Source organism: Anopheles funestus, chromosome 3RL (assembly GCF_943734845.2).
Source record: "Anopheles funestus chromosome 3RL, idAnoFuneDA-416_04, whole genome shotgun sequence".
Classification (NCBI taxonomy): Eukaryota; Metazoa; Arthropoda; class Insecta; order Diptera; family Culicidae; genus Anopheles; species Anopheles funestus.
In genome coordinates, this window is record NC_064599.1 from 6,804,533 (window position 1) to 6,825,626 (window position 21,094).

Consider the following 21,094-nt stretch of genomic DNA (forward strand, 5'->3'; position numbering starts at 1 on the left):
AGAAAATGTAAAACAAAATGCCACTGCCTATCAGTTTAATTGCTTTACCGGATAAACAATTTGCTGCTAAAGTTCTTATAAGCTTTCTGGCAAAATTATTCTATATTTTTTATTCATATGGCATACTATTACTGCTGAACGAATGTTAATGATTTGGAGTATTGTTCATCAATCGTTCGGCCCGCAAACGTGCACGTGCTTCCCATTCCTGCGGGTGTTTGTTTTTTCGATGCGTAAAATAATTCGCCTTCGAGTTGAACGTACGATTCTCGCAGATTTCGCACGAATACAATGGAACGTTCGTGTGCGTTGCAATGTGCTCGCGCAAATTAGGCCTTCGTTTGAACCGCTTCCCGCAGTACTCGCATTCAAATCTTTCCTCCACGTGTATCCGCTGCTTGTGATTCGCAAGAGCTCGACTATTTGGACTAACGTGTTGGCAGACGTCGCATGGAAATACTTGGCCATCTTGCATATGCAGAAAGCGAATGTGTTTGTTCAGATTGTACTTTCCGCTGAACCACTTCTTGCAGAACTCGCACTGCAGTCGCTTAACTACATCCAACCCTTGATGCTCATTGATGTGCCGTTCCATGGCCGGTTTTGTGCGAAAAACTTTACCGCACGTGTCACAAATGTGATTTCCATCATCGCTGTGCATTTGAGCGATGTGCACTTTAAGCGACTGATTGTTAGAGAGCACCTTCTGACAAATATGGCACTGTTGCTGAACATGTAGCAGTTCGTGCGCTCGTAGCAAGTACTGCTTGGGATAAGAGATGTGACACTTGGCACATTTGAATGGTCGTTCCTCCTCGCTGCTGTGGCTTTTAGCAATATGCAGCATCAGATAGCGTTTGGTTTTGTAGGTTTTCTGGCAAATTTCACACCGCGTCGACCCACGGTGTGCAGCGATATGATCCACCAGTATGTAACGTCGAAAGAACTGCTTACCACAGCAGCGTACGTAGCCCCTCGTATCATGCGCGCATCGATAGTGTTCTAGCAGCGTTACAAAGCTTTCCAATGGTGCAGAACAGATCTCACACTCAAGGGTGAAGAAATCTTTTATCAATTGGTCGTTCTCTAACTGCTTTGTTTGTAGTTCTTGTTTCGGGCTGTCTCGCTTTGCACTTACTCTGTCTAAGATGTTGTTTGCTTTTATATTTCTGCGACTCCGCCGCCAGGATTTGTCTTGTTTCGATTTATCCACAACCACACACTTTGCTGCTTCTCTAACATGTGGGTACGTTTTCTTCTCATCATTGATACCAGTAGGACTGCTCGGCTGACCTGCTTGCATGTCCTGTTCAACTTCAGGTTCATTTTTTGAAGCGCATTCTTCCGCTTCGAAACAATTCGCATCGTAAAGGGACTCTAATTTCACATTTTCCACAGGTTGCAGAATGCTTTCCTTTGCTTGTCCGATCAGATGTATCTGGTTGTTCCGAACCTGCTGGCAGTATGAGTCAATATATGCCACAGCACCTCTGCATTCGACGCACACGTATTCCGGCAGTTGCACATCATACGCAATCTTCATTCAAGGCGAAAGAAACCAAACATTACTATAGGATCCATGGAAACGCACAACTTTACAGCACAGATTACCTCTACTTACATCAAAATGGAACACATTTTTCAGCTCTACATGGAAGGCTGTGTCTCTGATCGATACTCTTGCTTGGTTCGATAAACTTCCCAGGCAAAGGCGACATTTTTCGGTCATTTTTGCGCACTGCTTTATGCGCTTTGGTACTTATGTGGTGCTTACTTTTTTGGTCTATGCACCACCGACAAGCACCAATGTTTTCAAGCTATCAGCTGTCAGTAGATCGTAAACAATAGAACCATAAAGCACATTTGTTTACATTTGCCGATGTGTGTGTCGACGGAGGTGTAAATATAGCTTTAGCATCTGTCATTTTTATTTACATATTGTCGAAGCGACGCCAGAGAAATTGAACCGCTCTAAACTGATTTTAACAAGGCCTCTATCATTTAAACAACAGTTCTAGATTGAACGTTCAGGTTAATAATTCTAACAAACGTGTGTGATAACATGTATCCTTCCAAACGGCCCTTAAAAACCTATACAAACAAGCTGCTTAGAAAGGTAGGCGGCCAGCGTGATGAACAACACAACAACAATGCCGAAGTAGAGCCAACAATTAAATATGAAAGTAAGTGTACTTTATGTTTTTGTTAACATCGTAATTGATATAAATCAAACAATTAGTTTTTGTAGAAGATTCGGAAGATGAACAGGAACAAGGTACCTTGGCAACAAATAATGAATCGCACTACACTGGATTAACGATGACTTGTTCCGACATTGAAGACTCGTACGAAGCTTCTCTCGATGGTTGTTCTGAATCCCAGTCAAGCTACAGCAAAGATCGTGAACAATCGACGGAAATGACGGATGTAACAAGAGCAAAGAACGCAATCCCCTCTAAAGAACCGTCAATTGCCAAAGTCCTGGACATCTTGACTACGGTATCAGAGCATATTAAGGACATGCAGGGTAAAACCGAAGCCATCCAAAAAGAAGTGGCCAGCATTTCGAATCGATTGGCGCTGGTCGAGAAAAAAGTGGGCATTTCATTAGCAACGATGGAACAAGTGAAAGATGTGATAATTACAAGCGATGCAACTTTAGGCAACGATGCCAGCATATCAACTGAGCCCCGTTTTGAATTAAAACCAATAACCAACGAAACGGAACTGATGGAGTTTGATTCCAAGCTTGGCGACGATGGAGAATATTATTCTAATGTTAAAAAGTGGCTTATAATGCAAATAACACTTTTAAACGTTGAAGATCCAGATAATCGGATGCATATAGCGATGGATTTGGTTTTCGACCGAACATTTATGCCTCTATGCAGTTGGGCTGGTCGATCGAAAATACCTTTAAGAGAACGAAGGAACATATTGAAATTGTTTGCTGATATCGGTAGCAATGAGTATTATACCGTCAATGAATTATTCGTGCAAAAGTTTTTCTTGAAAAAGTTGCCCTATGCCAAACATAGGATTAACATGAAAAATAGTAAAAGTTCATGCCATAAGCGAAAATCCACATATTCGTAATTACTCGTTTGTTTGCGATGAGAATGTACATAAAAATAAGAATATGCAATGTACAAACTTTAATTATGCACGCAAGCATAGACAATAGATTTATGAAAAAGTTCAGCAATACCATGAATCGCTTCAGTGAACGAAAGAAACAAATACGGATAGCGCGAAGGTCCAGTCTAGTCTACTCCATGGAGAAAACTATGAAACTAGTGTCGCCGATCTCATACGATACGACCGCTATAATTTCCCATTCTGCAGTGGTAAAATTAAGAAGCGTAAAGAATCCTGGGAGAATCCGCATCACGTGGAAAAGTAAAAATCTATCGAATGGAGCGATAACCACATGGAAAAGAGAAAGGACAATTTCAAATTACAGGATGTCACCGTGTAGACAGGGCTATTTATTATGCGAGTGTATCCGTGTAGACATAGCATTAGAAGGTGTCATTGAGGCTCTTTGTTTATTTTCTTAGCGGCATATTTCGGAACGTAGATCAGTACGAGATTGAAAATTAAACTAACGCGAGTTTTATGTTAAAATGTTACCCTCAAAACGCGACAGAAAAACTGGCTATATTTACCGGCTACGTAAAAAGTTGGAAAGTCAGATTGATAAAGAATGCAATGCCGAACTAGCAAACATCTCCAATAATCTCGCTTGTAAGTATGATCTGACCTTCGTAAAACGAAAGTAGATATTAATCTAGCGATTGAATGTTTTAGCCGATTCCGAAGATGAACAAGATAGCTACGTATCTACCACCACCATACCAGTCTGTACCAGTTTAAAGATGACCTGCTCCGACAGCGAAGATTCGCTAGAGGTTTCTGCAAATGGTAGTTCCATATCCATGGCAAGTCGCATCCAGAATCATAGTGACATCGCCGAAAAATCAAAAAGCAATGAAACGTTATCAAGGGAACCTACAATCACAAAAGTCCTGAATGTTTTGACGTTGGTATCAAAACGAGTTAAGAAAATGCACGGAGCCACCGATTATATCTTTACGGAGGTAGGGACTATTTCGAACCGATTGTTGCAGATCGAAGAAAAAGTGGATGCGTCTATAACATCCCTAGACAAAATGAAGAATGTATTGACAAAAAGTTTCGTTTCTTTGGGAAATCAAGAAAGGCCTGAATCCCTGGAGTTCGATTTCGATTTTAAAAAAGTGTCAAACGAAGAAGAGTTTCTAGAGTTCGATTACAAGCTCGGCAACGATAAAGAATATTATTCAAAAGTTAGAAAGTGGCTTACAATGCAATTCAAGAAAAACAACCCAGATAACCGGATGCATATAGCGATGGATTTGGTTTTCGAACGAACATTTATGCCTTTATGCTGTTGGACTGGTCGCGGTAGAGGAGAATCGAAAATAGCATTTAAAACGCGAACGAACATATTGAAATTGTTTGCTGATATCGGTAGTAACAAGTTTACTACCGTGAATGGATTATTAGTACAAAAATTTTTCAAGAAAAAATTTCCTCATGCTAAATCTAGGCTCAACCTAACTGGTACTAGAACTACGTTATGCCGTAAGCGAAGAGTTATTTAGATTGAGGCTCTTTTTGCTTTTGGGGTTTTTGTCAACAATAAACTGATTTAAATATATCCACAATTCAAAGGTGGTTTCAATTCGTTATTGCAACGTATCCGAAATAAGTGAGCTAATGTAACCCAAAATGCGAATATCTATGCAGCGATGGTCTGCAATGGTGTAGCAAACCATCGAAAGCACTGCAAGGAGAGGCTGCTAATGAACATGTGCTAGGTGGCGGCAATGATTGCTAGGATTTATAATGGCAATAGTATTTACTCGGCAGACTCGGACAATGCAGTTGACGTAAGGTATCTGCTAATGGTTTACAGAAAGTTAGGAGCTTGCGATATGTACCTAGCGTACAAACAGATAATTCTTTATTCTTTTAATTTAGTCATATCATATACAACCTCCGCAGATACCGTTCTGTTCGGCATAACGTAATCAGTATTGTGTGCGTGGAAACATAGCATTGCCGGCTGTCATCAGGACAATCAGATTATTTGTTTACTGTTGAAGCGACGCAAACGAAGGTGGCCAGTTCCGGATTGAATGTGAAACTTAGTGCAAGCGGAGTTTTGTGAAAATGTTCTCCAATCGCGACAAACAAACTGGCTACATCTATAAGCTTAGTAAAAGTTTGGAAGACCAGATTGGTCAGGCATGTAATTCCGAACAACACCAAACAACAATTAACCTTGCATGTAAGCGTAGTTGACACTGTTCGGAACAGCAAAGTTTATGTACAGTAAATGATGATTTATTTCAGCTGACTCGGACGATGAACAGGAGATCGTCATTTCCACAACTACCAATGATGCACTCCTTGCCAGTTTGCAGATGACATGCCCCGATAGTGAAGATTCGTCCAATGTTTTTCCGGGAATAACCGAAATGCCAAGTGCGGTTGGTTTGCACAATGAGAGCTCTATGCCGGAATTTGAACCATTTATGAGTATGTTTACATCGCTATCAAAGCAAATCGCAAACTTTCACGAAAAAACCGATCGCGTCCAAAAGGATGCTTCGACCTTTATAGACCGTTTGGAACGAGTCGAGGAAAAAGTGGACATTTCGTTAGAAACTCTTAAAAAGGTGAAAGATATTATTGTGAAGAATGTTCAACCTTCGGAAAAGTCAAATTTCATTTTTAAAACGATAACCAACGAAGAGGAGTTCACAGCGTTCGATTCCAAGCTTGGCACAGATAAGAAATACTATGAAAATATTAAAAAGAGACTTAACAACCATATTCAAGCACCGGATCCAAATAACCGAATGCATCAGATGATAGATTTGATTTTCGATCGAACATTTATGGCACAATGCAGTTGGTTTGGTACGGGGGAAAAAATAGCTTTTGGACAACGAAAGAATATATTGAAACTGTTTGGAGATATCGGCAGCCATAAGTTTACTACCATCAGTGAAATGTACGTAAAAAAGTTTTTAACAAGAAAGCTGATTCATGCCAAGGAAAGGTTAAACATAAAACATGAATTATCGGTTTGTCGTAAGCGGATAAGGAATATGGCCACAGCCATGCAAACGAAATAAAGAGTTTTTGCATTAAATAAATTTAATAACAGTGCTTCGCTTGTCCTGGCACGGAAAACCTTTTACTTAATTACATACTGGTTCTCGTTGACTATAAACTACAAACGTGAGGTCTGTTACAGCGTTTCCTAATAGCCACTACACGGTGAGCACACATTCATCAAACAGGCACGCAATAGATGCATTCTAGTTATTATTACGTTGTTTCCAATAATATTTCCGAATGATAGAATTCAAATTAGTTTGAATATTAGTAAGCTCAATAAAAAAAATGCCAGAGCTTATTCCACCTTGCTCGGGCTAGCAATCCAAAGCCTCAAGAGCAAAACATGTTCGAAAATCTTTGAAATGTGCTTAGAAGAAAATAAACAGCACAAATTGGCAATCGCTCATTTATCTTTTTTTTCGTGTAAACATAGCTTATCATTTGGTGAATTTGTTCGTGTAAACATAGCTTTGGTAGGAATCGTCGAGGATATTTGTTTACTTTTGATGCGACGCTGCGGACAAAAGTCAGTTCGGGATTGAACGTTTAATTGCGATACACAGTTCAATTAGTTGCCAGACCACATAGCTAGAAGTGTTATGTACGCACATATATGAAGTGGACAGAAATATCACGCCAGAGAAGAAACAAGCTACGAATTGTGCTTTTGCGAAGGACAGTTGTGCGAAAATGTCTTCTAAACGAGACAGAAAATCGGGCTATATATATAAGCTTTGTAAGAGATTGGAAACCCAAATTGACCAGGAATATGATGCCGAACAGCAACAAACAACAATTAAACTTGAATGTAAGCTTTGTAGATACCATTCGGAACATTAAGCTTTATGCATACCAAACGATGTTTTACATATTTCAGCCGATTCGGACAATGAACAGAACATTGTTTTCTCCACAACAACCAGTGATGCACTTCTTACCAGTTTGAAGATGACATGCTCCGACAGCGAGGAATCGTCCAACGAACTTCCGGGACTAACCGAAATGCCAAGTGTGTTTGAAATGCAGAGTGCGAGCTCAACGAAAGAATCCACCATCGCTACAGTGATGAATATGTTTACATCGCTCTCAAAACAAATCGCAACCATTCACAAAAAAACCGATAACGTCCAAAGGGAAGTAACGACCATTTCAGAACGCTTGGGACGAGTTGAGAAAAAAATGGGCATTTCGTTAGCAACGATGGAACTAGTGAAAGATGTTATTGTGAATGGTGAAGAGACTCCGCAACGAACGCATGAAACTACGGAATGTTTCGATTTCAGCATAATAACCAACGAAGAGGAATTCACAGCGTTTGATACCAAGCTTGGCACAGATAAGGAATATTATTCAAAAGTTAAAACCGATCTTTCGATGCAAATCCATGCAAACGAACCAAATAACCGGTTATTCGAAGCGATGGATATTATTTTCGCACGTACATTTATGGTAGAGTGTAGTTGGACTGGCCATGGTGCAGCAGGACCAAAAATTGCTTTTGGAAAACGAACGAACATATTGAAACTGTTTGCAGATATCGCTAGCAATAAGTTTAGAACCATTAGCCAAACCTTCGTACAAGAGTTTTTTATGAAAAAGTTGCGCCATGCGAAGGAAAGACTAAACTCGAAAGGTGTTCGAAAAGCGGTTTGTCGTAAGCGGATATCGAAGATGCCCATAGCCACGCACGCCGAGAAAAAAGCAAAATAAAGACGAAACTAATGATGAAAAAGAATGTCCTAGTCTTTATACGTATCTCGAGAGTGGAAACAGGTATCCTAAATTCTTTAATCATTGCTCGGCCCGCTGTCAAATCATTTAATGTGTATAAAAATGTTAACCGTTATTTTGAGTACCAGCGGACCTTTCGTTGAACCAGGTAACCGGATGCATGAGACGATGGATATGATTTGCGATCGATTATTTATGCCACTTTTCAGTTGGAGTGATCATGATCTACCAGGACCAAAGCTAGCTTGTGGTACTAGAACTTGTTGATGATCGATTAAGCTTCTTTCTTCCTTTGGCTGGATAATTGCAGGGATCTATTGTTTTAATGATAAATCTGTTGTTTGAAGCCACCATATGCCATAAATTTTAATTATAGACACAATACGATGTTCAGATGGTTCTTTGAATTGGGAAATTTCCTCACGCTGTGTAGACCAAGCTCTTGATTTTTCAAATGTAGGAGTGTAAACATAGCATCAGTAGCTGTCATCGTGCTTTTTTGTTTACTTGCGAAGCGACGCAAGAAACATTGTACAGTACAAGATTTAATGCTTAACTAATGGTGCGCTAGGAGAGATTTGTGTTAAAATGTTACCCTCCAAACGCGACAAACAAATTGGTTTTGAGCACCAGATTGTCCAACATTACGATGCTGAACAAGACGAAACTGAAATTAAACTTGAATGTAAGTGTAGTTGCTTGCATTCCGTAACCTTTGAAATGGCATAACTAACGCGTTTAATTGTTGTAGGTGTTCCGGAAGATGAACAAGAACATGACATCTTTGCGAGCATAGACGAAGCGGTTCTTACCAATTTAAAGGTGTGTGGAGCTTCTGAGGATGGTGGTTCCGTATCCCAATCAAGGCACACCAATGAGCGTCCGGGAATAGAGGCAATCCCTAGTGTGGTTGAATTGCAGAACGGAAGCTCGTTGGAGGAATCCTCTGTCATGGGCATGTTTAGATCGATATCAGAACAAATCGCATCAATTCACAACAAAATCGATAGCGTTCAAAAGGAGGTGGCTAACAGTTCGGACCGCTTAAGACGGCTCGAAAGGAAAATAGGCATTTCGTTAACAACGGTGGAACATGCGAAAGATGATACCGAACTACTTGATAAAGCTTCGGGAGATAAACGTAATGAAGAAATGCAAGACAATGCATCTTGTTCCGAATTCAAAAAAATATCCAATGAAGAGGAATTTATAGAGTTCGAATCTCAGCTAGGCACAGATGCGGAATATTACACTTTTGTTAAAAATTTATTTAGTATGAAAATATCTTACGTTGAACCAAATAGTCGAATGCATGAGGCGATAGATATGATGTTCGATCGATCATTTATGGCACTTTGCAGTTGGACTGGCCGAAGTTTAACAGGACCAAGAATTGCTTTTCGAATACGAAAAAACATATTGAAACTGTTTGCTGATATCAGTAGCACGCGTTTTATGGCAGTGAATGAATTATACGTGGCAAATATTTTTAAAACTAAGCTGCGCCATGCGAAATACAGATTGAACTTGAAAGGTAGTGTAAAGTCGGTTTGTCGTAAGCGGAAAATGCCGACAGAATACATTTTTATACCAGCCGAAAAACATGCGAAATAAAGACGAAACTGGTAATGAAAAAGAAACGGTTAAGCTCAGCTTTTTACGATTGCTATTGATTGATCTTCGCTTTGGCTATATTTGCCTCGCCGGCTTGGGCTTTGCCATTTCTGGTTATCCTAGTTTTTATACGTATCTCGACATTGGAAACAGGTAACTTTTTTACAGCAGGTACAAGTCCCAAATACCTGTTGCTCCGAGGCGATTACCCTGACTATGACCCGCTGCATACGGTTGTAGGGCCCTTTCACACAAGCATTTCGGTTATAAAGTATGCTACGCAAACGTACCTGTCCTTTCCTTAAGTCGCGGGAATTCCGTATGTCATCTCGTACCTCGTAGATGTGAGTCAAAGCAACACAAGAAAAGATAAAAATGTTAATCTTTATTTTGTATACCATCGGACCTTCGGTTACCATAGCAATCGGTTTTAAATAGCAGGTACGCACTGAGGAACGCCGTGTAAACATAGCTCGAGCCATCCATTTCAAAGGTGTTTAGTGTAAACCTAGCATTGCTGGGTGTCATCGATGTTATTTGTTTACTGTTGAAGCGACGCAAACGAAGTTGGCCAATTCCGGATTGAATGTGAAACTTAGTACCAGCTGAGTTGTGTGAAAATGTACTGCAAAAGCTACGCCTATAAGCGTAGTAGAAGGTTGCAAGAGCAGATTAACGAGGAATACGATGCCGAACAACAACAATTAACAATTAACCTTGAATGTATGCGCAGTTGAAGCCATTCGGAACATTAAAGTTTATGTACAGTAAATGTTGATTTATTTCAGGCGATTCGAACGGTGAACATCAGATCGTCTTCTCCACAACTACCAGTGATGCACTCCTTGCCACTTTACCGATGGTATGCTCCGATAGTGAAGATTCGTCCAATGAGCTTCCGGGAATAAATAGGATACCAAGTGTGGTTGAGTTAATGAATGGTAGCTCTACCATAGTTACGAATATGCTTACATCGCTCTCAAAGCAAATAGCAGCAATTAACAAAAAAACCGATCACGTCCAACAAAATATAGCATTTGTTATGGGCCGCTTGGAACAAGTCGAGAAAAAAGTGGGCATTTCGTTATCAACTCTACAAAATATGAAGGTTGTCGTAGAGAAGAATTATGGCATCGATTTTGTTTTCAAGAAAATAACCAACGAAACGGAGTTCACGGCGTTCGATTCCAAGCTTGGCACAAATAAGAAATACTATGAAAAAATTAAAAAGAGACTTAACAACCATATTCAAGCACCGGATCCAAATAACCGAATGCATCAGATGATAGATTTGATTTTCGACCGAACATTTATGGCACAATGCAGTTGGTTTGGTATGGGGAAGAATAGCCAAAAAAGAATAGCTTTTGGACAACGAAAGAATATATTGAAACTGTTTGGAGATATCGGCAGCCATAAGTTTACTACCATCAATGAAATGTACGTAAAACAGTTTTTAACAAGAAAGCTGAGTCATGCCAAGGAAAGGTTAAACATGAAACATGAATTTTCGGTTTGTCATAAGCGGTAAAGGAATACGGTCACAGCCATGCAAACGAAATAAAGAGTTTTTGCATTAAATAAATTTAATAACAGTGCTTCCCTTGTCCTGGCACGGAAAACCTTTTACTTAAATACATTCTGGTTCTCGTTAACTATGAACTACACACGTGAGGTCTGTTACAGCGTTTCCATTCATCCATATCCATGATAGCATTCAAATTAGTTTGAATATTAGTAAGCTTATTAAAAAAAATTATCCAACGAATCCATCTTGCCTCGTTGCTAAACGCAAATGAAGATGCACCGTGTAGACAGAGCTAGAGGTTTTTGCAGAGAGTGTATGCGTGTAAACATAGCATAGGCAGCTGTCATCGCGGTTGTTTGTTTATTATAGTAGCAACGCAAGCGAAGCCGGCCAGCAGGCTCAAAAAGCTGGAATCCTTGGTTCCTCGCAGTGAAGAAGAAGAAGCTGGCCAATTCAGGACTAAATGTGACTTTTGGTGCAAGCGAAGTTTCGTGATAAAATGTTACCCTCCAAGCGCATCAAACCATCTAACTTAGAATTCCGGACTGACCATGACTACAACGTTCAACGAGGAGAAATAACAAATGAAATTGAATGTAAGCGTAATTGAATTGTTTCGTAGGATAAAATTTGGTATGAATGACGCGTTAAATTGTTCTAGGTGTGCCAGAAGATGAGGCGGAACAAGATGTTTTAGCCACTAGCGAAGAAGCGTTCCTTCCCAGATTGAGTACTACCTGCTCGGACAAACCTGAAGCTTTTGCAAATGATGGAACAATACCCCATTCAAGTTGCACTAAGGAGCGCCCGGAACCAACGGGAATGCCAAGTGTAGATGGATTACAGAACGGAAGCTATATGAAAGAATCCACGGCCGCCTCGCTTGTTCATCTGTTTGCATCACTATCAAAACAAATTGCATCAATGCACAACAAAGCTGACAGCATCCAAGAGCAAATAGCAAACATTTCGCACCGGTTGGGACGAGTCGAGAGAAAAGTGGGCATTTCGTTATCAACGCTGGAGACAGTGAAGCAAGTGGTAATAACCGATGAAAGTTTGGAAACCCCACAAAACCAAGTCCATTACAGCAATAGAGTGAACAATTGGAGACCACCAGAGGGACAAGTAAAAAATGTTATTAAAGAAACTAACGAAACTTTGGACGATGCACTATGGCAGGAAATTCAAGCTGTACAGAAAAAAATGGACAATTCGTTAGTAACACTAAACCAACTGCAAAGTTTGTTCGTAGTAACTGATGAAACTATGAACAATCAACCAACGTTGGAAATTCAGAATTGGAGTCAACCTGAACGCCATTTCCTATTTAAAAAAATAACGAATGAAAAGAATTTGACAGAGTTCGACTCCAAGCTGGGGAAAGATAAGGAATACTATTTCAGCCTTAAAATGGAACTTATTATGCGTATCAACGCCGACGAAACATGTAAACGGTTAGATGAGGCGATGAAAATGGTTTTCGGCCCAAATTTTTTGGCATCATGTTCTTGGTCGGGCCATGGTGTAACAGAACCAGAACAGAAAATAGCTTTTAAAACGCGAACTAACATTTTGAAACTGTTTGCAGATGTCGGTAGTGCTAACTGTAACACCGTGTCTGATTTAACTATCCAAGATTTCTTTAAAAGAAAGCTGCGTAACGTATATCAGCGGCATGATACGCAAGGTATTAGATATCCGATTTGTCAGTAGCGAAAACACATGAATGCTCCAGCTGCTCAGCTCGAAATACAAGATTCAAAATAAAAATGACAACGAAGAGGATTAACCATGCTTAAAATACGCAGATTTCCTTTTTCTCCGCTGCTTAGTACGATGGAGAATACTCTCATGATGGTCCCTTGAGTCAAGAACCGCGAAGGGGATAGTAGACCATCCCATAGGCTAGAATCCATCCAGTCAATGAGACTCGACAGGTCCACTATTCAGCACTGATGGAAAGGAATTTGTAAGCCGAAATTTTAAATCAGTTTGTAAGACAATTGTTAAATTATAGGCTTCAACACTTTGCAACAGCAATGGCCCATCAAATGAGCAAACAAGGCGTTTTCTTCTTTTGCACTCTGTGAGGCAAATTTAACTGGAGCTTCCCTTATTACTCCACCTTGCTCGGGCTAGCAATCCAAAGTCTCAAGAGCAAAACATGTTCGGAAATCTTTGAAATGTGCTTAGAAGAAAATAAACAGCACAAATTGGCAATCGCTGATTTATCTTTTTTTTCGTGTAAACATAGCTTATCATTTGGTGAATTTGTTCGTGTAAACATAGCTTTGGTAGGAATCGTCGAGGATATTTGTTTACTTTTGATGCGGCGCTGCGAACAAAAGTTAGTTCGGGATTGAACGTTTAATTGCGATACACAGTTAAATTAGTTGCCAGACCACATAGCTAGAAGTGTTATGTACGCACATATATGAAGTGGACAGAAATCTCACGCCAGAGAAGAAACAAGCTACGAATTGTGCTTTTGCGAAGGACAGTTGTGCGAAAATGTCTACTAAACGAGACAGAAAATCGGGCTATATACAGGGTTTTTCTATTCAGTTTAGACTAGCAGCACACTTTTCCCTGCTCTGTGCAATTGATTTTTAGTAAGCAGCATGTTTTTCAGGATACCCGCGTCGGATTTTTAAGTATAAGCAATTGATTTCAACATGCCACTTTCTGGCAGCTTTTAGGACGCAAGTTTATAACTCCCACGTTGAGAGATTGAATTTTATAATGAAGTGCTGTTTACACGAGGAAATTAATAATCATCGATATTGTTGTTTGTAAAATATATTTCGTAAATTAAAATCAATCAACGTCTTACTTGGTTGGCGATTAGTATTATTCTTTGATTTCATTAAATCATTAAAATATATGTAACTCTTAACGTACAGCAAAGTGAATGAATGTGCATTCACATTGTGCAAAGTGTATGAATACTGCACTTCAAAGACAGCATCCAATCTTTGTTCAATTAAATTGTATTTAATTTATGAAATATATTTTACAAACAATATCGATAATTATTAAAAACAAACATTTTTTCGTGTAAACAGCACTAATAAAATTCAATCTTTCAACTTCGAGGTTATACACTGCGGCTTCAAAGCTGCCAGAAGCTGACATGTCGAAATCAATTACTTGCACTTAAAAATCCGACGCGGGTATCCTAAAAAACATGCTGCTTACTAAAAAGCAATTGCACAGAGCAGGAAAAAGTGTGCGGCTAGCCTAAACTCAATAGAAAAACCCTGTATATAAGCTTTGTAAGAGAATGGAAACCCAAGTTGACCAGGAATATGATGCCGAACAGCAACAAACGACAATTAAACTTGAATGTAAGCTTTGTAGATACCATTCGGAACATTAAGCTTTATGCATACCAAACGATGTTTTACATATTTCAGCCGATTCGGACAATGAACAGGAGATCGTCATTTCCACAACTACCAGTGATGCACTCCTTGCCAGTTTGCAGATGACATGCCCCGATAGTGAAGATTCGTCCAATGTTTTTCCGGGAATAACCGAAATGCCAAGTGCGGTTGCTTTGCACAATGAGAGCTCTATGCCAGAATTTGAACCATTTATGAGTATGTTTACATCGCTATCAAAGCAAATCGCAAACTTTCACGAAACAACCGATCGCGTCCAAAAGGATGCTTCGACCATTATAGACCGTTTGGAACGAGTCGAGAAAAAAGTGTGCATTTCGTTAGAAACTTTTAAAAAGGTGAAAGATATTGTTGTGAAGAATGTTCAACCTTCGGAAAAGTCAAATTTCATTTTTAAAACGATAACCAACGAAGAGGAGTTCACAGGGTTCGATTCCAAGCTTGGCACAGATATGAAATACTATGAAAATATTAAAAAGGGACTTAACAACCATATTCCAGCACCGGATCCAAATAACCGAATGCATCAGATGATAGATTTGATTTTCGACCGAACATTTATGGCACAATGCAGTTGGTTTGGTACGGGGAAAAGAATAGCTTTTGGACAACGAAAGAATATATTGAAACTGTTTGAAGATATCGGCAGCCATAAGTTTACTACCATAAGTGAAATGTACGTAAAAAAGTTTTTAACAAGAAAGCTGATTCATGCCAAGCAAAGGTTAAACGTGAAACATACTGAAAAGTCGGTTTGTCATAAGCGAAAAAGAAATTCTCCTTTGGAACGAGTCGAGGAAAAAGTGGGCATTTCGTTAGAAACTCTTAACAAGGTGAAAGGTGAACCTTCGGAAAAGTCAAATTTCATTTTTAAAACGATAACCAACGAAGAGGAGTTCACAGTGTTCGATTCCAAGCTTGGCACAGATATGAAATACTATGAAAATATTAAAAAGGGACTTAACAACCATATTCAAGCACCGGATCCAAATAACCGGATGCATCAGATGATAGATTTGATTTTCGATCGAACATTTATGGCACAATGCAGTTGGTTTGGTACGGGGGAAAAAATAGCTTTTGGACAACGAAAGAATATATTGAAACTGTTTGAAGATATCGGCAGCTATAAATTTAATTCCGTTAATCAAATGTACGTAAAACAGTTTTTAACAAGAAAGCTGATTCATGCCAAGCAAAGGTTAAATGTGAAACATATTGGAAAGTCGGTTTGTCATAAGCGAAAAAGAAATATGGCAACAGTCACTCAATTCGAAAATCAAACGAAATAAAAATGGATTAACCTGATTAACCGCCAAACGTACCAAACGTACATTTTATTCAAGACAACACAAGAAAATATACAAATGTTATTCTTAATTTTGTACTCTTATATCTGTGGATCTTTTAGGGTTTTATATTTCTGGCGTTTCTTGATTTAATTTAAGCTACAGTTGGCTGATTATTCCTGCATGTGGTTGTACGGTTTGTTATCAGTCAGAACCACTAAACCGCTGAAACCAGTTGATAATCAATTAAGCTTATTTCTTCCTTGTGCTGTATAATTGCTGGAATCTATTTATTGAATAATAAAATTATTCTTCATGGGATGTTCAGATGGTTCTTTGAATTGAGAAATTTCCTCAGACAGTGTAGACCGAGCTTTTGATTTCACGAATGTGAGAGTGTAAACATAGCATCAGTAGCTGTCATCGTGCTTTTTTGTTTACTTGCGAAGCGACGCAAGAAACATTGTACAGTACAAGATTTAATGCTTAACTAATGGTGCGCTAGGAGAGATTTGTGTTAAAATGTTACCCTCTAAACGCGACAAACAAATTGGTATTGAGCACCAGAATAACCAACGTTACGATGCTGGTCAAGCAGAAACAAAAATTAAACTTGAATGTAAATGTAGTTGCTTACATTCCGTAACCTTTGAAATGGCACAACTAACGCGTTTCATTGTTTTAGGTGTTCCGGTGGAAGAACAGGAACATGACATCTTTGCAGACATAGACGCAGCGGTTCTTACCAATTTAAAGGTGTCCTGCTCAGACAATGAAGATCCGTATGGAGCTTCTGCAGGTGATGGTCCCGTATCACAGGGACGCCACATCTATAAGCCAACGGGAAGAACCGTAATGGCAAGTACGGTTGGTTTACAGAACGAAACCTCTCGGAACGAATTTGCAGTCTCGGAAGTTATGAATATGTTTCGATCGGTAATAGAACTTGTTAAGAAAGTGCAGGGAACAACAAATGACATGAGGAAAGAGATAGAGCACATTTCGATCCGGTTGGGACGAGTCGAGAAAAAAGTGGGCATTTCTCTGGCAACGCTGGAGACAGTAAAGGATGGGATGATAATGGACGATGGAGTTTCGGAAACTGAAAACAGCAATTCACCTGAGCCCAGTTTGGATTTCAAAAGAATAAGCAACGAAGAAGAGTTTACGGAGTTCGATGCAAAGCTTGGTAGCGATGCAGAATATTATGCGAATGTTAAAAAATGGTTAACAAAGCAAATTCACGAAACCGACCCAGATAACCGGATGCTTGTAGCGATGGATTTGATTATGGAGCGAACATTTTTCGCTGAATGCACTTGGACTGGAGCTGGCTCGCCAGGACGAAAAATAGCTTTTGGAATACGAACCAACGTGTTGAGATTTTTTAGAGATATCGGTAGCAATAAGGTAGCCAGTCTGAATGAAAAAATCGTGACGAATTTTTTTAGGAAAAAATTAAATCATGCCAAACGAAGGGCTAAAATTCAAGGCACTAGAAAGTCGGTATGCCACAAGATAAGACGAACCTAGGTGTAATCGCAAGTGTGGATTGCAGAGTAAGTAAACCATAAAAGATAGCTTAAAATGTATTAATAATTGGATTGTTATGTTCAAAAGGTTACGAAAAACACTCAGCTGCTCATGAAATGAGTACTGGGAATAGTTTAAAACCTGAAGCAATGAGAGAGGTGTAAAATTAAGGATCCTTCGATTTCGGGGTGTTCTGGCTGGAATGTCGTCAGATTGTTACGAAGAGCCGTTCGAGTATAAAATTTTATAAAATGTCCTAAAAGGTATGGTCAATAAATAACGGCAATTCCGTGAAATTATACACATATTTCCAACGTGTAGACAGAGCTATTGATTTTGCAAATATGTGAGTGTAATCATAGCATTGGTTGCTGTCATCGAGGTTATTTGTTTACTTTCGCAGGAACTCTAGGTAATCTGGTTAGTACGACGCGAATAGAAGCTTAATTTACAATGAAACGAAAATTGGGCCGCGAAATGTCCAAATCTAAGCGTGATAGAGTAACAGGAAAAATTTATAGACTTTGTCAAAAGTTGGAAAGAAAAATTGATGAAGAATATGAAGCAGAACACGCGCAAACAGCAATTAAAGTTGAATGTAAGCTTCATTGATGGCATCATCCGTAACATTACAGTTCATATTACTGAAGCTATCAATTATTCCAGCCGATTCGGACGATGAACAGGATATCGTCATCTCGTCAACTACCAGTGATGCACTCCTTACCGGGTTAAAGATGACTTGCTCCGACAGCGAAGACGCTTCCGCAGATTGTGGTTCACTATTCCAAACAGACAGTGTGTTCGGATTACAGAACGATAGCTTTCCGAAGGAATTTGCGGCCGCTACAGTAATGAATATGCTTCAAACAGTGTTAGAAAATGTTAAGAAAATTGAAACCAATGCGGATCACATGAGAAAAGAGATAGAGCACATTTCCTACCGGTTGGGGCGAGTCGAACAAAAAGTGTGCATGTCTCTGGCAACGCTGAATCACGTGAAGGATGGGATGGTAATGGGTGAGAGGGTTTCGGGAAACGTATCAGAGAATTCATTCCCGGGAAACGCACCATTTAAACCAATAAGCAACGAAGAAGAGTTCACAGAGTTCGATTCAAAACTTGGCAATGATGAAGAGTTTTACTCCAATGTGAAACAATGGCTAACAAAGCAAATCTTCGAAAACGACCCACATAATCGGATGTATATAGCGATGGATTTGGTTATGAAGCGAACATTTTTCGCCGAATGCACTTGGACTGGAGGTGGCTCGCCAGCACGGAAAATAGCTTTTGGAGCACGGTTGAACGTGCTAAAACTTTTTAGAGATATCGGTAGCAATAAGTTAGTAACTCTGAATGATGCAATCGTCAGGACATTTTTTCAGAATAAATTGCGTAATGCTAAGCGAAGGCTTATGTCGAAAGGTGGTAGAAATTTGGCGTCTCGTAAACAAATTTATAAGTTGTAACTCTTGCTAAACATCGAACGATCTGTGTTTGGCGTCCAGCTTAAACATGAAGTATAACATGAAGCAGGTCAAGTTTCTGGACTTTAAATTCATGAAATAAAAAAGCGGAATTCTGAGCAGAGTTAAGCACATATGTTGATAGGAGTGAACATTAAATAAATAGGATTCATAGGTCTATAAGCCTTTAACTAATTTCCATAAATATGCGATTTAATTTTTTCAGAAAGAAAATCGGTTAAAATCTTATTCTACGAAAGCATACGAATCAAAGCGAATGATAAGATTTCATCTCAATAATGCTCCTTGACACGATCTATCGTACTAACAGTTATATTTTATTAATTACTTCTTAATTTACCCTAGACTACAAATTGTGATTTTAAAATAAAACTGTAAATTACAAATTATAATTACCTGTACAGCACATTGAATCCATTCACAAGACGCCAGCTCGTTGCCAACGAATGTAGAGATTCAAATGGTAGCCACGGTCGGAGTCATTCTTTTTAAAAGCTTCTGTTGCTTTTGAGCTTCCCATTCCTTCGGGTGTTTGCTCTTACGGTGGACATACTTGTTCGCGTTCGAATTGAAAGTGATTCCGCAGAACTCGCACGAGTAGAGCGGAATATTCGTATGTATGGACAAGTGCTCCTTCAACGTAAGCTTCGTGTTGAGCTTCTTTCCGCAATATTCACACTCGTACATTTGTTTCTGTCCGTGTGCTCTTGCCTTATGATAAACAAGCGCCCTACGATTGGGACTTACATGTAGACACTCGTCGCACTGAATTGGTCCCGCTTCATCATGTACGCGCTTGAAATGATTCCGGAGGTTGAGTTTATTGTCGAACCACTTTTCGCAACGATCACATTGCACTCGATCGATCTTTAAGATGCCCAAATGCACCTTAATGTGGCGTTCCATCGCCACACTGCAACGGAACACTTTCCCACAAGTTGGGCAGATTTGTTTGTTGTCGCTACCGTGCATTTTCTGCATGTGCCCTTTCAGTCCGAGCTCACCCGCTAGAACCTTATCGCAAATCGCGCAGCGTACCCGCTCGTGACGCTTTTGATGCTGCTTCAGATGGTACAGTTTATGGAACGAAAAACTACACTGGTCACACTTGAATTGTCTCGCATCCGGTGCTTCGTGGTCCAGTTTGTGTAGATCGAGTGAGAAAGTATTCCGGAACACTTTACCACAGATGTCGCACACTATCGAGCCCAGGTGAGCGCCGAGATGTTCGAGTAGACGCGCACGTCGAAAGAACTTTCGGTTACAGCACTGAACGTAACCGGCGGTTTTGTGCTCCTGGCGGTAATGCTGAAAGAGATCAGGCACCGTTTCTGACATATAGGAGCACATTTCACATCCCAGATGGAAATGTTCGCGCAACAGTTTTTCGTCCTCAACGCGAGGTTGTTTCTTTTTTCTGGAAGCCGGTTCTAAAATCTTCCGCTCACTCCAAGTCTGTTCGCTCGGGGAATCTGTGAGTGTATCTACTTGATGAATGTCGAAATCGTCGTCTAAGCTTTCGTTTGATTCGGTTTTGATCAAATATTCTGACCGTTGTATGTCGGTCTGTTCTGCACGTTGTGCGCTGGCACGCACTAAAGGTTCTACTTTTAACAGCTCAACATGAAAATGTTCATTGGAGTCAGTCTCAACCGAAACTGTTCCTGCAATCGTTTGATTGGGACTTTCAATTTTTAAATGAAAATTGTCCATCAATTCCGTTTCAACCATCTCTTTTCGACCATCGTCATCGTTGATTGGGGCTGGCAATGCAGCAACTAAATCTGCCTGATTCGATCGTACCTTTTCACTGTATTCGAAAAACTGATCTATCGTTACACGGCATCCGCGGCAGGCATCAACCGGAAGATTTTCTGCTGGCAAAATCTGAAAAACAAACGACCCCAATTTAATTGCCCAAATCTGCTTTGGAGAAGGACGGCTTGCTTTCGGTAACTTACGGCAAACGGAAACACTGCTTGCAGCTTTGGTTGAAACACTTCATTTGCGATCGCAATTCTTCCTCTGGCAACTCTGGGAAACGCACGTAAGCAAAGGCGGCAGACTTCCTCGACGTTACTCATTGTAAAATGTAAATTTTAAAGAACCAAAAAAACGGCATTCACAGCTTGTTTTCCGTTCGAGCAAGGTATACATGAACAACAAACCTGACAAGGTTTGACAGCTCTTTGTTATTGTTGTACAGGGTTCGTCGGATAAAAGTTCTTGGTTTTTATCATTTCGTGTGCATAGAATGAAAAAACAATTTTTAATTGCCGCCTTTTGCCGTGCACAGGTGAACGGCAGGAATGGTACCAAAACTTATCG

At 39.8% G+C, this 21,094-nt stretch overlaps 5 protein-coding genes and 1 long non-coding RNA gene across 13 annotated transcripts; 4 read left to right on the plus strand and 2 right to left on the minus strand.

Annotated features, from left to right (window-relative positions):
• Nucleotides 1-47: 47 nt before the first annotated feature.
• Nucleotides 48-21,080, minus strand: LOC125772220 (zinc finger protein 91-like). The gene is made up of 4 exons (XM_049443686.1): nt 20,728-21,080; nt 19,226-20,653; nt 1,622-1,750; nt 48-1,537 (listed from the first exon to the last, which is right to left on the minus strand). The coding sequence occupies exons 1-4, from the start codon at nt 20,848-20,850 to the stop codon at nt 146-148; spliced, it is 3,072 nt and encodes a 1,023-aa protein (XP_049299643.1). The 5' UTR covers nt 20,851-21,080; the 3' UTR covers nt 48-145.
• Nucleotides 1,803-3,478, plus strand: LOC125771076 (uncharacterized). 2 transcript variants are annotated; one of them, XM_049441290.1, is made up of 2 exons: nt 1,803-2,183; nt 2,249-3,478. In XM_049441290.1, the coding sequence occupies exons 1-2, from the start codon at nt 2,063-2,065 to the stop codon at nt 3,094-3,096; spliced, it is 969 nt and encodes a 322-aa protein (XP_049297247.1). In that variant the 5' UTR covers nt 1,803-2,062; the 3' UTR covers nt 3,097-3,478. The 2 variants fall into 2 exon arrangements, with proteins under 2 accessions (XP_049297247.1, XP_049297246.1); XM_049441289.1 differs by having other exon boundaries at nt 1,805-2,183; nt 2,240-3,478.
• Nucleotides 3,475-4,709, plus strand: LOC125771078 (uncharacterized). The gene is made up of 2 exons (XM_049441291.1): nt 3,475-3,747; nt 3,811-4,709. The coding sequence occupies exons 1-2, from the start codon at nt 3,627-3,629 to the stop codon at nt 4,644-4,646; spliced, it is 957 nt and encodes a 318-aa protein (XP_049297248.1). The 5' UTR covers nt 3,475-3,626; the 3' UTR covers nt 4,647-4,709.
• On the minus strand, nt 5,549-15,414 carry LOC125771079 (uncharacterized). The gene is made up of 3 exons (XR_007419271.1): nt 15,301-15,414; nt 14,729-14,823; nt 5,549-5,662 (listed from the first exon to the last, which is right to left on the minus strand). It is a non-coding gene; the product is annotated as an uncharacterized LOC125771079 (long non-coding RNA).
• Nucleotides 6,645-19,127, plus strand: LOC125771075 (uncharacterized). Of its 7 annotated transcripts, XM_049441284.1 has the most exons (5): nt 6,645-6,982; nt 7,052-8,590; nt 8,657-10,242; nt 10,308-11,643; nt 11,709-13,850. In XM_049441284.1, the coding sequence occupies exons 1-2, from the start codon at nt 6,865-6,867 to the stop codon at nt 7,882-7,884; spliced, it is 951 nt and encodes a 316-aa protein (XP_049297241.1). In that variant the 5' UTR covers nt 6,645-6,864; the 3' UTR covers nt 7,885-8,590; nt 8,657-10,242; nt 10,308-11,643; nt 11,709-13,850. The 7 variants fall into 7 exon arrangements, with proteins under 7 accessions (XP_049297241.1, XP_049297243.1, XP_049297242.1 ...); XM_049441286.1 differs by lacking the exons at nt 8,657-10,242; nt 10,308-11,643; nt 11,709-13,850 and adding exons at nt 16,429-17,302; nt 17,364-17,583; XM_049441285.1 differs by lacking the exons at nt 8,657-10,242; nt 10,308-11,643; nt 11,709-13,850 and adding an exon at nt 16,429-17,583.
• On the plus strand, nt 14,006-15,814 carry LOC125771074 (uncharacterized). Its single transcript, XM_049441280.1, has 2 exons — nt 14,006-14,397; nt 14,467-15,814. Exons 1-2 carry the CDS (start codon nt 14,334-14,336, stop codon nt 15,744-15,746), a joined length of 1,344 nt encoding a protein of 447 aa, XP_049297237.1. The 5' UTR covers nt 14,006-14,333; the 3' UTR covers nt 15,747-15,814.
• Nucleotides 21,081-21,094: the final 14 nt, after the last annotated feature.